The sequence below is a fragment of the Podarcis raffonei genome, chromosome 7 (genome assembly GCF_027172205.1).
Source record: "Podarcis raffonei isolate rPodRaf1 chromosome 7, rPodRaf1.pri, whole genome shotgun sequence".
NCBI lineage: Eukaryota > Metazoa > Chordata > Lepidosauria > Squamata > Lacertidae > Podarcis > Podarcis raffonei.
This window is the reverse complement of record NC_070608.1, coordinates 25,674,607-25,687,179: the sequence shown is the minus strand read 5'-3', so window position 1 is coordinate 25,687,179 and position 12,573 is coordinate 25,674,607. Positions and strand designations below refer to the sequence as shown.

Below are 12,573 nucleotides of genomic sequence, written 5' to 3'. Positions count from 1 at the left end.
AAATGCTGGCAATGATGTCCTGGTGTTTGCTAAAAAAAAAAAAAAAAGCCATAAAGCCCTCTATTTATTTCCTCAGGCCTCTGCTGGCCATTTGTGTCAACTGCTTATATATATTAATTTCATATATGCAGGAACAAAACTCCTCTTCAGGTTCTTACAGCGAGCACCAGAAGCATACCATATATTTGTCCACCGAAGGAAAGAAAACACGGTCTTGTTAAAACTGAACCGAGGGAGCAAGAGCTTCTGAGCATGTACAGAGTATCTTTCGTGTTTGTGGAAACGGAAACCTGAAAAGCAGAAGCGCACTGGGTGCAGCCCAGTTATTGAATCCCCCACCCTAAGCCTCTGAGGAAGGACTGCCTCAGCCCCCTCCCAGTCTTAACACGACGACGCACTTACTTTGCAATTTAACCGTCCCGCCAAGACAGCACCGTCGCCCTATCGTTCGCCAAACGGCGCATGCGCAGCCGATCGCCCCAGGCCGCTCTCAATTTATCGCGCCCTCCGTTCGCCCCACTGCGCATGACCAGCATTCATGCGCGGCGCTCGCCTCCGCCTCGCCTCTCTTGAGGGCTGCCAGGAGGTACGAAGGAAACCCTACTGCGCATGCTCCGCTGGTGCTTTTGCCGCGCTCGACATGGCGGGCCGCCGGGTACGCTTACGCTCTGGCCATCAAGCGTATTTGTCGCAAAGTGCCTTCCTCTCCTTCCCCCGTTGCCTAGGTTACTCGTTTTCGCAGGAAAATATGGCACTGGCAGAGGATGGCGTTAACCAATTCACGAGGATTGAAGAGGATGAATTGCCAAGTGTCATAGAGATAAAAAATATAGAGCAACTCACTCCAACAGAGATTTGGAACTCATAGGGTATATTTTTCTCCTTTTCTTTCTCGCTCAGAGCTACCCATAGAAGACAACGGGTAGAGCGTAAGTTGTGACTGGGGTGCGGGGAGTGTCCTACGGCGGCCCTGCAGTGTAGTCCATCGTTCAAACTGCTGATCAGATGGTGGCGCTGAGGTTCAATGTGGATTTACAGGCAACGCCTTTCCCTGCCAAACGCCCCTTATTAGCCTAGCCTCTCCCAACCTGCGCCCTCCCGGGTTAAGTTCTAGGGTTGCCACCTTTGTTCTGCCAAAATCCAGGATAGGGCGGAGGCGTTGTGGCGATTTTCTTTTCCACCCGGTGCTGAAATGACTTCAAAAACAATCCATTGCGATCCATTGTCGTCTAACTGAATGGCTCCTCTGAAATTTGTCACATTCCCACCCCCCGCAATAAATAAGATCCGAGTTGGAAAGAGGAAGGGCTCCTGCTTTCTTCTGCTTTAGCAGAACGCGCCCTGCCTGCAAAAAAAAAAAAAAGGCTGCTCTAAAATTCTGTATTTTCTCCATTGCTTTCTATAAGCAGCTGGAAAAAAAAGCATCACGAAAAACTCGGAAGTTGCAAAGCACCTGCGACTCTAGTTGTTCTAAGTCTACTCCGAAGAAAGGGGCCAGCTGAGCGGTCGCGTGCGAAGAAGGCGGGGCCAGGCCAGCCCCTTACTCCTCTTATTGGCGGGGGTGGAGGCGCGTAGGGACTGGACGGTGGCCTGTGGGGAGCATTTATGTTGCGGAAGCGCGCTTTCGCGAAGCGGCTGAGGCGAAGAAGAGCTGTTTCTGGGCTTTCGCTTGGAGGGCGGGAAGGAGGAGAGGAATCGCCACCCTGAAACCTGCCTTGGGAGGGAAGCTTTGAGGCAGGTGGCTCCCCCTTGTTTTCTGATGGCGCTTTTGCCTGTATGCCTTTAAAAAGTAACCCTCTCCCCCCCCCCAAAAAAAGAGAAAAGGCAAAAACTAATTTGCAAGGGTGCTCAGCTTTTATTGTGTTGTTTTTCAAAAGACTTAACAATAGGTTGCAGAGTGAACTTTGGGGAACCAACAGCCCACTTTTGTCAAAAGCACCTTGGGTATTATTCTGTGATTCTGTACCAGTGGTTCCCAACCCACTTTTGGCCATGCCCCGCCTAAGCATCTTTAAAATCCTGATGCGCCCCCCTCCCTCTTGACATATAATTCTTATTATATGTCAAGGGGGGCTATTCACGTGAGCTGTTCATGCGGAGGAAGCCTAAAAGACCATGAACTGTTAATAACTCATTCTCGAATTGCCCTCCCTTAAAAATCAAATTTCCCCCCATAAAAATCAAATTGCCCCCCTGTGGGGGGTGTGCCCCACGCTGGGAACTATGGTTCTGTACCAAGTTGCTGACATCCTGAATCTGGAGCAGCTGCCTTAGTCTGTTTTTGCTGACAGTTGTTACAGCGTAAGATGGAGGAGTCGTGGCTTTCTGTAAAACCGTTTTCAGGGGTTTGTTTTTTCTTCTACACTCAAGCGGCCTATAAATTCTGTGAAATAAAATAGAATAAAATATGGCTCTCCAGTGCCATAGCTCAGGGGTAAGAGCATCTGCTTGCCTGGCCCCTCCAGCATCTCCAGCTAGCATGTCCCCTAGCCTAGTTCCCATCCCCAGCTGTACCTATTCTTCTCATTTTATTTATGCCCTGCCTTTCCTCCTAGGAGCTCAAGGTGGCATACATAGTTCTCTCCTGTTCTCCACACAAGAACCCTGTGAGGTAAGTTAGAGTGGGTGAATGGCCCAAGGTTACCCAGTGAGCTTCATGAGGATTCCAGATCCTAGTCCAACACTCTAACCACTACACCACACTGGCTCATTTGCTCTCCAAATGTTTTGACCAACTGTGCTGGCTTGAACTTTTGAGCATAGATGTGCAAAATAGGGTTGGAAATGCTGACCCTAAGCCCCTGTGACCAAAACAGTCACATGCTGCTTCCCATCTGCTTTCTTCCCCTTTTCTCTGTTGTTTCCTGCTGTCAAAATTTAGAATATGTTTTCTGTAGCTGTGTGAAAAGTAGAGGTGGCAGCTAATTGCAACCAGTGGGTTGAGTGCAGGGATCATTTACTTAGGAAGCTTAACAAATAAACGTGTTTTTCATTTTCTTGGAGACAGGCACAATGAAGCAGAGTGAGACAATTAAAAATCACAGTTTGTACATAGCCATTTTTATAACATAGGAATCTTTATGGGGAACACAGCAGGCTACTGATAGGAAAATGTAAGAATTTGTTTACTTTATGTTCTGTAACAGGGATGTCAACACCCCTCTTCACACCCAAAAAGAACTCACTAATGTCACCAAAATAAAACTTTACCACACCAAGTTCAGATACCTAGGGGTACAAATAACCAGAAACCCCAATAAATTGTACCTCCACAACTACAAGCCCCTGTGGCGACAAATTAACAAAGACCTAAAGAGATGGAACAACATGAATTTCACTCTCTCAGACAAAATAGCCATGATCAAAATGATCACCCTTTTTTCTCACATAAAAAACCAAGAATAAGCCCCAAATACCTGCACCTCCCCACCTCAGAAGGAGGATGGGGAATCCCCAACATAGAAGCCTATTACATTGCCAACCAAAAACTCCATATACAGTGGTACCTCGCAAGACGAATGCCTCGCAAGACGAAAAACTCGCAAGACGAAAGAGTTTTTCGTTTTTTGAGTTGCTTCGCAAGACGAATTTCCCTATGGGTTTGCTTCGCAAGACAAAAACGTCTTGCAATTTTGTTTCCTTTTTCTTAAAACCGTTAATACCCAGGGTGCATTGCTTGAAGAGGTGCAGTTCCGTGCTTCACAAGACGAAAAATTCGCAAGACGAAAAAACTCACAGAACGAATTAATTTCGTCTTGCGAGGTACCACTGTAATCCCATATATACTAAAAGATGCAACAAAACACTGGTACACCTAGAGAGGGACACAGTTGAAAATACTTGCACCACAGCATTCCCACTCCTCCTAAACAAAGGAAAATTCCCGCAACACTTAACAGGTACACACAGACCATGCTCAAAGCATGGAAAACAGAAATAGGCAAACTATCCCCAACCCCATCCCCACTAATTCCCCTGGCGTACCACTCATTATTCCACCATGCAGCACAAAACCTCCAGATAAAAACCTGGAAAACCTAAGGCTTATATCGCCTAATAGACTTCTATAAAAATAACAAACCTTTGTCAACACAAGAAATACAGGACAAACTAGAAGACACCAAAATGCCCTGGTTAGCACAACACCAATTACATTCCCTCTTAAACAACCCAGCAGTAAAATCAGCAGCAACTAGGCCCCTGACAACCTTCGAAAACCTCCTCCTAACAACAAAGGGACATGGTAAAAGGATGGTATCCGCAATATACAAAATACTATTCCAAAATCCCATGAACCCCCTAGACGCAATCAAAAAACAATGAGAGGATAACATAGGCTATGAGATTAACCCCACTCAATGGACCAAAATGTGGTCTAAACCCCCCCTTTAAATCCATATAAACGAAAAGAAAAGAACTCACTCTGAAACTCACCTGCAGGTGGTACCTAACACCAAGAAAACTAGCGCTAATACGCCCAGGGACCTCACCAAAATGCTGGAGAGGGTGCACCTCCATAGGCACATACCTCCACATGTGGTGGGAGTGCCCCAAAATCCAACTATTCTGGACAACAGCCATATGAGAAATATGTAAAATAACTAAGCAAGTATTAGACATCACCCCAGAACTGGCCCTACTAAACATCTTCCAAGACAATAATATTCATGTGCAATCCACCCACCCCACGCACACTCCTCCTCTCTCCAATGACAATGGGTAGATCACTGCCAGTTTTTTTATGTTGTTGTTGTTTAGTCGTTTAGTCGTGTCCGACTCTTTGTGACCCCATGGACCAGAGCACGCCATGCACTCCTATCTTCCACTGCCTCCCGCAGTTTGATCAGACTCATGTTTGTAGCTTCGCGAACACTGTCCAACCATCTCATCCTCTGTCGTCCCCTTCTTCTTGTGCCCTCCATCTTTCCCAACATCAGGGTCTTTTCTAGGGAGTCTTCTCTTCTCATGAGGTGGCCAAAGTATTGGAGCCTCAGCTTCACGATCTGTCCTTCCAGTGAGCACTCAGGGCTGATTTCCTTAAGAATGGACAGGTTTGATCTTCTTGCAGTCCATGCGACTCTCAAGAGTCTCCTCCAGCACCATAATTCAAAAGCATCAATTCTTCGGCGATCAGCCTTCTTTATGGTCCAGCTCTCACTTCCATACATCCCTACTGGGAAAACCATGGCTTTAACTATATGGACCTTTGTTGGCAAGTTTTTTTATACTGGGAGTAAATTACAGTCTCTTGGGAGTTGGACGTGCCTGTTCTATAACATGCTTTAACAAATATATATATATATATTCCAGCAGAAAGTATTGGAATATTCCGTATTAAAAAAGAAAAATAGCCCCACCATTAAAAAATATGAAACTATGTTATTACAGAGTGAGTACATTCTGTTCAACAGTTTTTTAGCATCTCAAAACACATACACAGTTTACATTATAAACACTTTGTAAGCTCAGTGTTTAGAACCCATTCCATATGCCACTTAATCCAGAGAATCTTTCTAGAATGACACCTGAGAAAGAAGCAGGTGGCTCTTAGTTGCTTTGATCAGGTGCTCTGGCTGCTTTACGTACTTAATGGAGAAAGAAGCATTAATCCTCCTAAATCTAATTAGGGTTTCTCTGAGAAGAAACTGAATACTGAAAAGGCAATGTATTATTTTTTGTGGGGCTGTGACATGTTGCAAAGAAGCTTGAAATCAATGCCTGCATGCATTTTTCTATAAAAAGGGCCCTCTTGAGGGTTGAGATGCAACTAAATGAACAAAAAAGTGTAAGTTTGCTCTTGTCTATGCTATGGCTTTGCACGCTTGGGGAAAGGTTGCAAATTGGAATTGCTTCCAGATTCTGACGGTTCACAGCATAAAACTCACAAGCCACTTCACTCCCTCTGCATCATATCTCTTCAGATCTGAAGGTGCAAGGCTGATAATGTTCTCAATTGACTTTCAAAGGTAATGTGGCCGCAGTTACTAATTCTGTGCTTTCATTTCCATAGCAGGCTAGAGGTCGTTGAGAAAATGGGATATGATATTGAGCGCTTCATAGGTTACGTGAATGAAGGTCTCCTGTGCTGCATCTGCCGAGATGTGTTGGAAGATCCCTTGCAGGCTCCTTGCGAACATGCTTTCTGCACTTCCTGCATACATGGGTGGCTTGTTCATCACAGCAACTGCCCAGAAGATCGTCAGCCACTTGATCTGTCTGTCCTTCGACCGCTTTACAGGTGCATAATTATTTCTGAGTCCAAATTGCCGCTATCATGAAATCTAATCCTACACTAGTAGATTGAGCAAATGTGCAAATGTAAGGCTGAGGGATGGAGCATCCTGTTTGATTGGTTTTCCTTACTAAAGTTACTACCCCATATGTCATGCAAATTAATGAAATGACTAGGCTTAGTAAGCCTAGATTTGGTCTATTTCACTCTGAAGAGAAAATGTCCTACAAGGAAATAGATGTACAGTGGTACCTCCAGTTGTGCACAGGATCCATTCCGGAGCTCCAGTCGGATCCTGAGGAATTCGCAACCAGAGGTGCCTGTTCTGCACACAGCGTAGTAGAGTGCTTCTGCACATTCGCACAGCGTGTAGAGCACTTCTGCGCATGCACATCCGGCAAAACTCAGAAAAATACTTCCGGGTTTCCCGCGTTCGTATCCTGAGGGATACGCAACCAGAGGTGTGCATATCCAGACGTACCACTGTATAAGAAAAGAGTGCGACAGCAGGATGTGCTGCAGACACATTAACTCTTTGGGGGTTCACTGTGTAGCCTTTTCCAAATTTGAATAAAGAGGGAACTGCTTTTATAGAAATACAGGATAGACAAGAATGTTCTGTCCCACAAGATCCAGTGCAAGTTCCAGTTATCAAAAATATCTCTATATTGTCCTCCTCTCGTACGTGGAAACATAATCCTATTACATAGGTCCAGAGTAAGTAGCAAAGTCCAGATTGCTTGCATCACAAAGCTTCGGCTTGATCTGAATTCACACCTCTGATTGCACCCCTTTTAACCTTGCTCCTTTGCACAGAAGAACCACACACATACACACACACAATTTCTGCTAGGACAGAAATGTGCAGTTGCTAGGAAAATTCTTGGCTTGACCAATCTCCTTTTCTCAAGGTTGGAGCAAACTGCTTCATTAACCTACTAACAGCTAAGGTTTTAAAAACACAACTTTTGAAAAACAAAAGGATAGGACAGCATAAGTGGTAATACCCATGATACATGTTTTTAAAGTATTGTATGTAATAAAGAATGAACACATCTTAAACATAAATGTCACAAACAAGTGTTGACTTACTGTGTTGTCAAATAACACAAGTTGGCCATGGTGCTTCTGCTTCATTAGGGTTGCCAACTTTCTGGAAACATGTGCGTTTTAATCGTGACAAGGGGGTGTTGCCTTCCAGGGGCAGGGTGAGCAGGGCCAGTGAGGGGTATAGCAGGGAAGAAATCCTGACAGCCAGGTAGGTCTGAAGGGTCACATTTGTTGATCAGATCTGTGATTTCCCACCCCTGCCTGAAAGCAATGGCTGATCATAGTCTTAAGTTTTGAGGAAAGGATGTTATGGTTAATGGCTTACAGTGGCCAGGGGATGTCTTTGTATGGGATCTAATTGTTAGAAGATGGCTTCTTGATACAGATATTTCTCCAGAACGTTAGGAGTAAGGAGGGTGACACCACAGCCAAGCTGAAGTGGGTGGCCGGTGTAATGTATGAAAGTTAGTGCAGCAGTTTTAGCGGATAGACAGGCAGAAGGTAGAGTGTGGAAGCTCTTAAAATCAAGGCTAGAAATGCCTTGTGGTGCAAGTTGCCTTTCTGGGGATCTGCTGTTTAGCTTCGCCTGTGCTCTGCCTGTATACTTTCAAGAAAACCAAATATTACGCAATCATGGTTAATCTGCCATGTGGCCTCATTCAAAGAAAACTGAAGCAGTTAGCACTGACTCTGGAATGTCTTACCACTCGGAGAACTGGGGAGCATGTGATATGTTATATCTTAGCAAGCAGTATTGCAAGAATAAAAATAATTAACTTCTGTACCCAGATACATGAAGAATGATCTCAATCGACTCCAGATTCACTGCAGGAACAGAGAGTGTGGCTGTGAAATGGTGTGTTCACTGGAGTCCATTGACCGACATGAACGCGAGTGTGAATGCAGCCGGGTCCCCTGTTCAAACAGCGGTAGGTAGAATGCAGAGATGGTTATCTTTCAAACAGATGGTAGATCTCCATTTTCACCTGAATTCAGTCCCACGGTTCTGAAATGTAGACTAAAGGGAATTCAGAGTTAGTGGCTGTTGCAGAGTGGGCCTTCTCGGTTTCTTTGCCTGTGTGAACACCCCATTTCTACCTGTTCCATTTCTACCTGTTGCCAACGCTAGCCAAAGCAAATTATGGATTCCGTGTTGGTGTTTGGGGAACTGAAAGGCAGCTGATGGTGCCAGTGCCCCCTTGGAGAATCCTTGTACCTGCACACAGTAGGAAAAACTAACCTAGATTCCTCAAGAGTGGTGGTGCTGTTGTTAGCATCCTTCTGTCTTGAGAGACAATGGAGTGCGCATCCAGGGTTAAGTCAAACTGCTGGAGAATCACAGGGACTGCAGAAACCAGTAGCTTGTCACTGCTGCCTTCCACATTGTTTTTGCTGCATTAGCAGCACTAAAGTGAGCTCTCTGGGGCACAGTCTATCGTTGTCTCCATGTCAGAAGATTATGGGGAAAATGAAATAATTCTCTCTCTCTCTCTGGTGCACTTCCTCCAATCTTCTGCTTTCCAATCAGGTTGCCCAGCTCGGGTTGAAAGACGTAACTTAGACAGCCACTTGGCCGTGTGTGAATACAGGAGCCGCGAGTGCCCCAAAGGTTGTGGGTATGCCATCCTCAGTGCTGATGATGCGCAACATAACTGTGTGGCAGAGCTGAGAACGGAACTCGAACTGCTCAGGTAAAGCTATTCTTCCCCTTACCTTGGCTGCTCATGGATTGACTTGGCCCTCCAGATGTTTGGGGACTACAATTCCCGTCATCCCTGACCACTGGTCCTGTTAGCTAGGGATGATGGGAGTTGTGGTCCCAAAACATCTGGAGGGCCAAGTTTGGCCATGCCTAAAGCATGAACTGACACCTAAATATTTTGCCCACCTCTCTAAAACATACACAAGGGGACTGTTCTTCAATACTGCTGCAATTTCCTGGGTGCTCAGGAAACCAGTTTGGTAACTTGGCAAATTGCTTCTATTGCCATCACCATCTCTTCCTCCTATCTTCCCACCTGAGTTACACCTGGTATTCTATCATCCTGATCTGATTGAAATAAAAGATTTGTTGACATCTTTTTTGTGTAACATAAGCTTGTGTGCTGCTTGGTGGTAACCTGAACCTAAGTTAATCATAAATGAAAAGCTTCTTTGCCAGTACTAGCTTATGGGATCTGCCCATGTGAGTGAAGCTGGGGCTGTTAAAATGAGATGTTTATCTTGGGCCAAAGGAAGATGCAGATATTGCATAAAACAGATGGAAGATTAAAAAAACAGATATTGTTTGTGACTTACAGAATTATTAGCGCAAAACTGATGGATTAAACACTACTTCCTGTTAATTAGTGGCCCTGTATAATGGTAAGTCCCAATCTAAAACAAATCATCTCTTTTTGTGAATGATCACTTTGCTGGTGCACACTGTTCGGCTGCATCAGCTGCCCTCCTCCCAAGCGGAAACAAATCAGCGTATTAACTTAGCTTACATATGAACAGGTGCATGTTGTTTGTTTCAGTCCAAGCAATCCTTTTCAAAATTAAAGCAGGATGAACAGTAAGATAAGACAATGGCGGGAAGGATTGCCACAGTCTTTTTCCCCCAGACATTCGCCCCCTTTTAAAAATAATAATTGCCAAGCGCATAAAACTGAATGTGCGTACGTTTCAAGTTTCCTGTGTATTCAGATTAAAGACAGATAGGCTGAGTAATGAAAAGTGTTTTGTTTTTTAAGGTCAGAGATGATCTGCCGGATGGAAGAGGCAAAACATGAGATGGAATCTCGACTAGATTCTCAAAGGAAGCATATGGTACAAAAGGAGAGTTTTTTGCAAAATCAGATTGAAGAGCTAAAGGTAAACAAATTGTATTGCCATTAGCTACAAGGTCATCTCCCTCCCTTGAAATGTTGCCTCTGGTGAATTGGTATTCCTGACAGCTTTATTCTATGCTGTACTCTTTTTCAGTTTCCAGAGGGTAGCCACAGTCCTCAAGCACCTGACACCTACCTTCCCCAACCTTGTGTTATCCGGGTAATTTGGACTACAATTCCCATCATCACTCACTGGCCAAGCCAGCTGGGACTGATGGGAGTTGAAGTCCAACAACAGCTGGGGAGCATCAAATTGGGGAAGTCTCACGTACAGCATCTATCTTAGAACCAATGGTTTCAGCAGCAGGTATTTTAACTACAATTCGCATAAGCAAGGAAGCATTGCTATTGGTGACTGGCAAACTTCCTCCAGTCCCATTAATATTATATTAATTTGGAGATGGACCATTAATAAAAATCAGACTACTTCCAAGTTGGCCTAGAAGAGTCTTCCCTACCACACATCCCCCACCTGCTGAGTTATCTTTCCCCAAATTTAATGGGATGACAGGGAGAGCATAATCATTGCAATAGCCCTCAGAATGCCCATGCACATTTTGCTTTACCCTCGAAAGCACGTCAAAGCGCAAGTAGATAAATAGGTACCGCTCTGGTGGGAAGGTAAATGGCGTTTCCGTGCGCTGCTCTGGTTCGCCAGAAGCGGCTTAGTCATGCTGGCCACATGACCCGGAAGCTGTACGCCGGCTCCCTCGGCCAATAAAGCGAGATGAGCGCCGCAACCCCAGAGTCGGTCACGACTGGACCTAACAGTCAGGGGTCCCTTTACCTTTAAACTCTGGGTACAGAAGTATTTGGGTCTGGGCCCAAGTCATTCCAGGACAATGCAGCCTCTTTCCCTTGCCTTGGAGAGCGGGCAGAAACAGATCTGTTTTGCAGCAGTCTGGATACCTGAAAGGGGCAGATCCATGAAATCTAGGCTCTGTTATCTGCATGCTACCCTCAGGTCCTTGGAGGAAGGGGAAGAAACAAATGTAATAGATAGGAAATTGTGAGCATCTAACTGTTAACAGGCAATCCCAATGCAACACTTGAAAAACTCTCTTACGCTTTTCAGAGCCAGATGTCCAGGATGTCGTCTGACATGCGTACCCTGCTGGCAACAGAGAGGCAGCATCACCAAGAACTGGAGCAGGCACAGCTTGAAAAGCTAGAATTACTGGAGTTAGTGAAGACTCTCCAGGAAGACTGTCGGTTGACTAGGGATGGAAGCAAGAAAGCAACACATGTTCGACCTCTGACCCGACTGGAAAGCATGAAGTGAAAGCCATAGGTGGCTGTTATTTAAGATTGGATTACTGCAGTCTGCTTTATGCGGTGCTTACTTTTGCTGGATCTGGCAACTGACAATTAGTGCAGAATGCTGCAGTCCACCTGCTGACAGCAATGAGATTCTGTCAGCAGATAACACCTCCACTCAGAGATCTGCACTGATTGCAGGTTTGTTACCGAACCAACTTCAAGCTGTTAGCATTAGTATATTAAGCCCTTAACAGTTAGAAACAGTTTACTTCAGGAATTGCCTTACCCCATATATTTCTATTCAGTCAATTCGATTTGCAGCACTGGCACTATTACAGGCGCACCACACTTGTAAAAAAAAGCTCTTTTTGTATGGCAGCACCCACACTTGGAACTCCATGACTATTGACATCAGGCAAGCACCTTCCCTGCACTTTTTCCAGTGTCTGCTAAAACATTTTTGTTCAGGCAAGTTTTTCCAGACATGAAGAAGTTAACATTTTGGTCTGTTTTTAGCTTAGCTGTTTATTTCAATTATTTTTGAGTTATTAAATTCCTGTCTTATGGTTTTATTATTTTTTAGTTTTACTCTTAGGAATAATAATAAAAAAAGATCTAAAGGGGGGGTAGGGAGAGAACAAAGTTATGTGTACTCAGGAGAAGAAACAAAAAAGCAGCAAACAGAAAAATGAAGGAATCTAATGAAACTTGGCTTAAGCCAGGAGAGCCAAGGAGGAACGTACTGCTGCATCAGGCAGGAAAAAAACCTGAGAGAAATGAACCAACTTCCCACAAGCCTTTGCTCCTGCTTGTGTCAGCTGACAAGAGATGGCCCATACCATTGGCTATGGTGTCCTACGAAATGAATTGACCTAATAAAACTAATATAACATATGCGTGTTGTGTGTGGGTGTATGTATATATAGAAGTGAAAGCTTACAGATTATGTATTCTTGAAGGACTCAGATATTTGGTAAGAGCGCACACTATACGCAGAGATGGAAAATACATGCAAAGGAAAACAACTGCTTCTCAGGCAGCTACATGCATGGCTCCACTATTAAACATTTTCATAGAAGCAAGCAGAAGTCACATGTGACTTCTCCCTCTTCAGTGACTGTTGATTTTAATAATTTTTTAACAAATGCTTTTAAATAC

At 44.6% G+C, this 12,573-nt stretch overlaps 2 protein-coding genes across 8 annotated transcripts in view; one reads left to right on the top strand and one right to left on the bottom strand.

The window, feature by feature from the left end:
* RAD54B (RAD54 homolog B) overlaps window positions 1-638 on the bottom strand; it is a 36,127-nt gene extending 35,489 nt beyond the window's left edge. Inside the window, exon 1 of one of the 3 annotated variants that reach the window (XM_053395639.1) lies at window positions 403-638. The gene's annotated coding sequence lies outside the window, so the exon portion shown is untranslated. The remainder of the gene's footprint in view (window positions 1-402) is intronic. The other 2 variants (XM_053395638.1, XM_053395640.1) reach the window with 2 other exon arrangements.
* A 101-nt stretch (window positions 639-739) lies between these two features.
* Window positions 740-12,311, top strand: LOC128417248 (RING finger protein 151-like). 5 transcript variants are annotated; one of them, XM_053395659.1, is made up of 6 exons: window positions 740-869; window positions 6,011-6,238; window positions 8,072-8,211; window positions 8,811-8,973; window positions 10,018-10,138; window positions 11,231-12,311. In XM_053395659.1, exons 2-6 carry the CDS (start codon window positions 6,033-6,035, stop codon window positions 11,435-11,437), a joined length of 837 nt encoding a protein of 278 aa, XP_053251634.1. In that variant the 5' UTR covers window positions 740-869; window positions 6,011-6,032; the 3' UTR covers window positions 11,438-12,311. The 5 variants fall into 5 exon arrangements, with proteins under 5 accessions (XP_053251634.1, XP_053251637.1, XP_053251633.1 ...); XM_053395662.1 differs by having other exon boundaries at window positions 747-869; window positions 6,014-6,238; XM_053395658.1 differs by lacking the exon at window positions 740-869 and adding an exon at window positions 1,589-1,734 and having other exon boundaries at window positions 6,014-6,238.
* The last annotated feature ends 262 nt before the right edge of the window (window positions 12,312-12,573 follow it).

What these genes read in the sequence shown, in the direction of transcription:
- LOC128417248 (XM_053395659.1), top strand. Translation starts at nt 6,033, where the DNA reads ATGGGATATGATATTGAGCGCTTCATAGGTTACGTGAATGAAGGTCTC. An exon ending in GTCCTTCGACCGCTTTACAG is followed by an intron (nt 6,239 to 8,071) that starts GTGCATAATTAT and finishes TTCTGTACCCAG; the next exon opens with ATACATGAAGAATGATCTCA. An exon ending in ACGGAACTCGAACTGCTCAG is followed by an intron (nt 8,974 to 10,017) that starts GTAAAGCTATTC and finishes TTGTTTTTTAAG; the next exon opens with GTCAGAGATGATCTGCCGGA.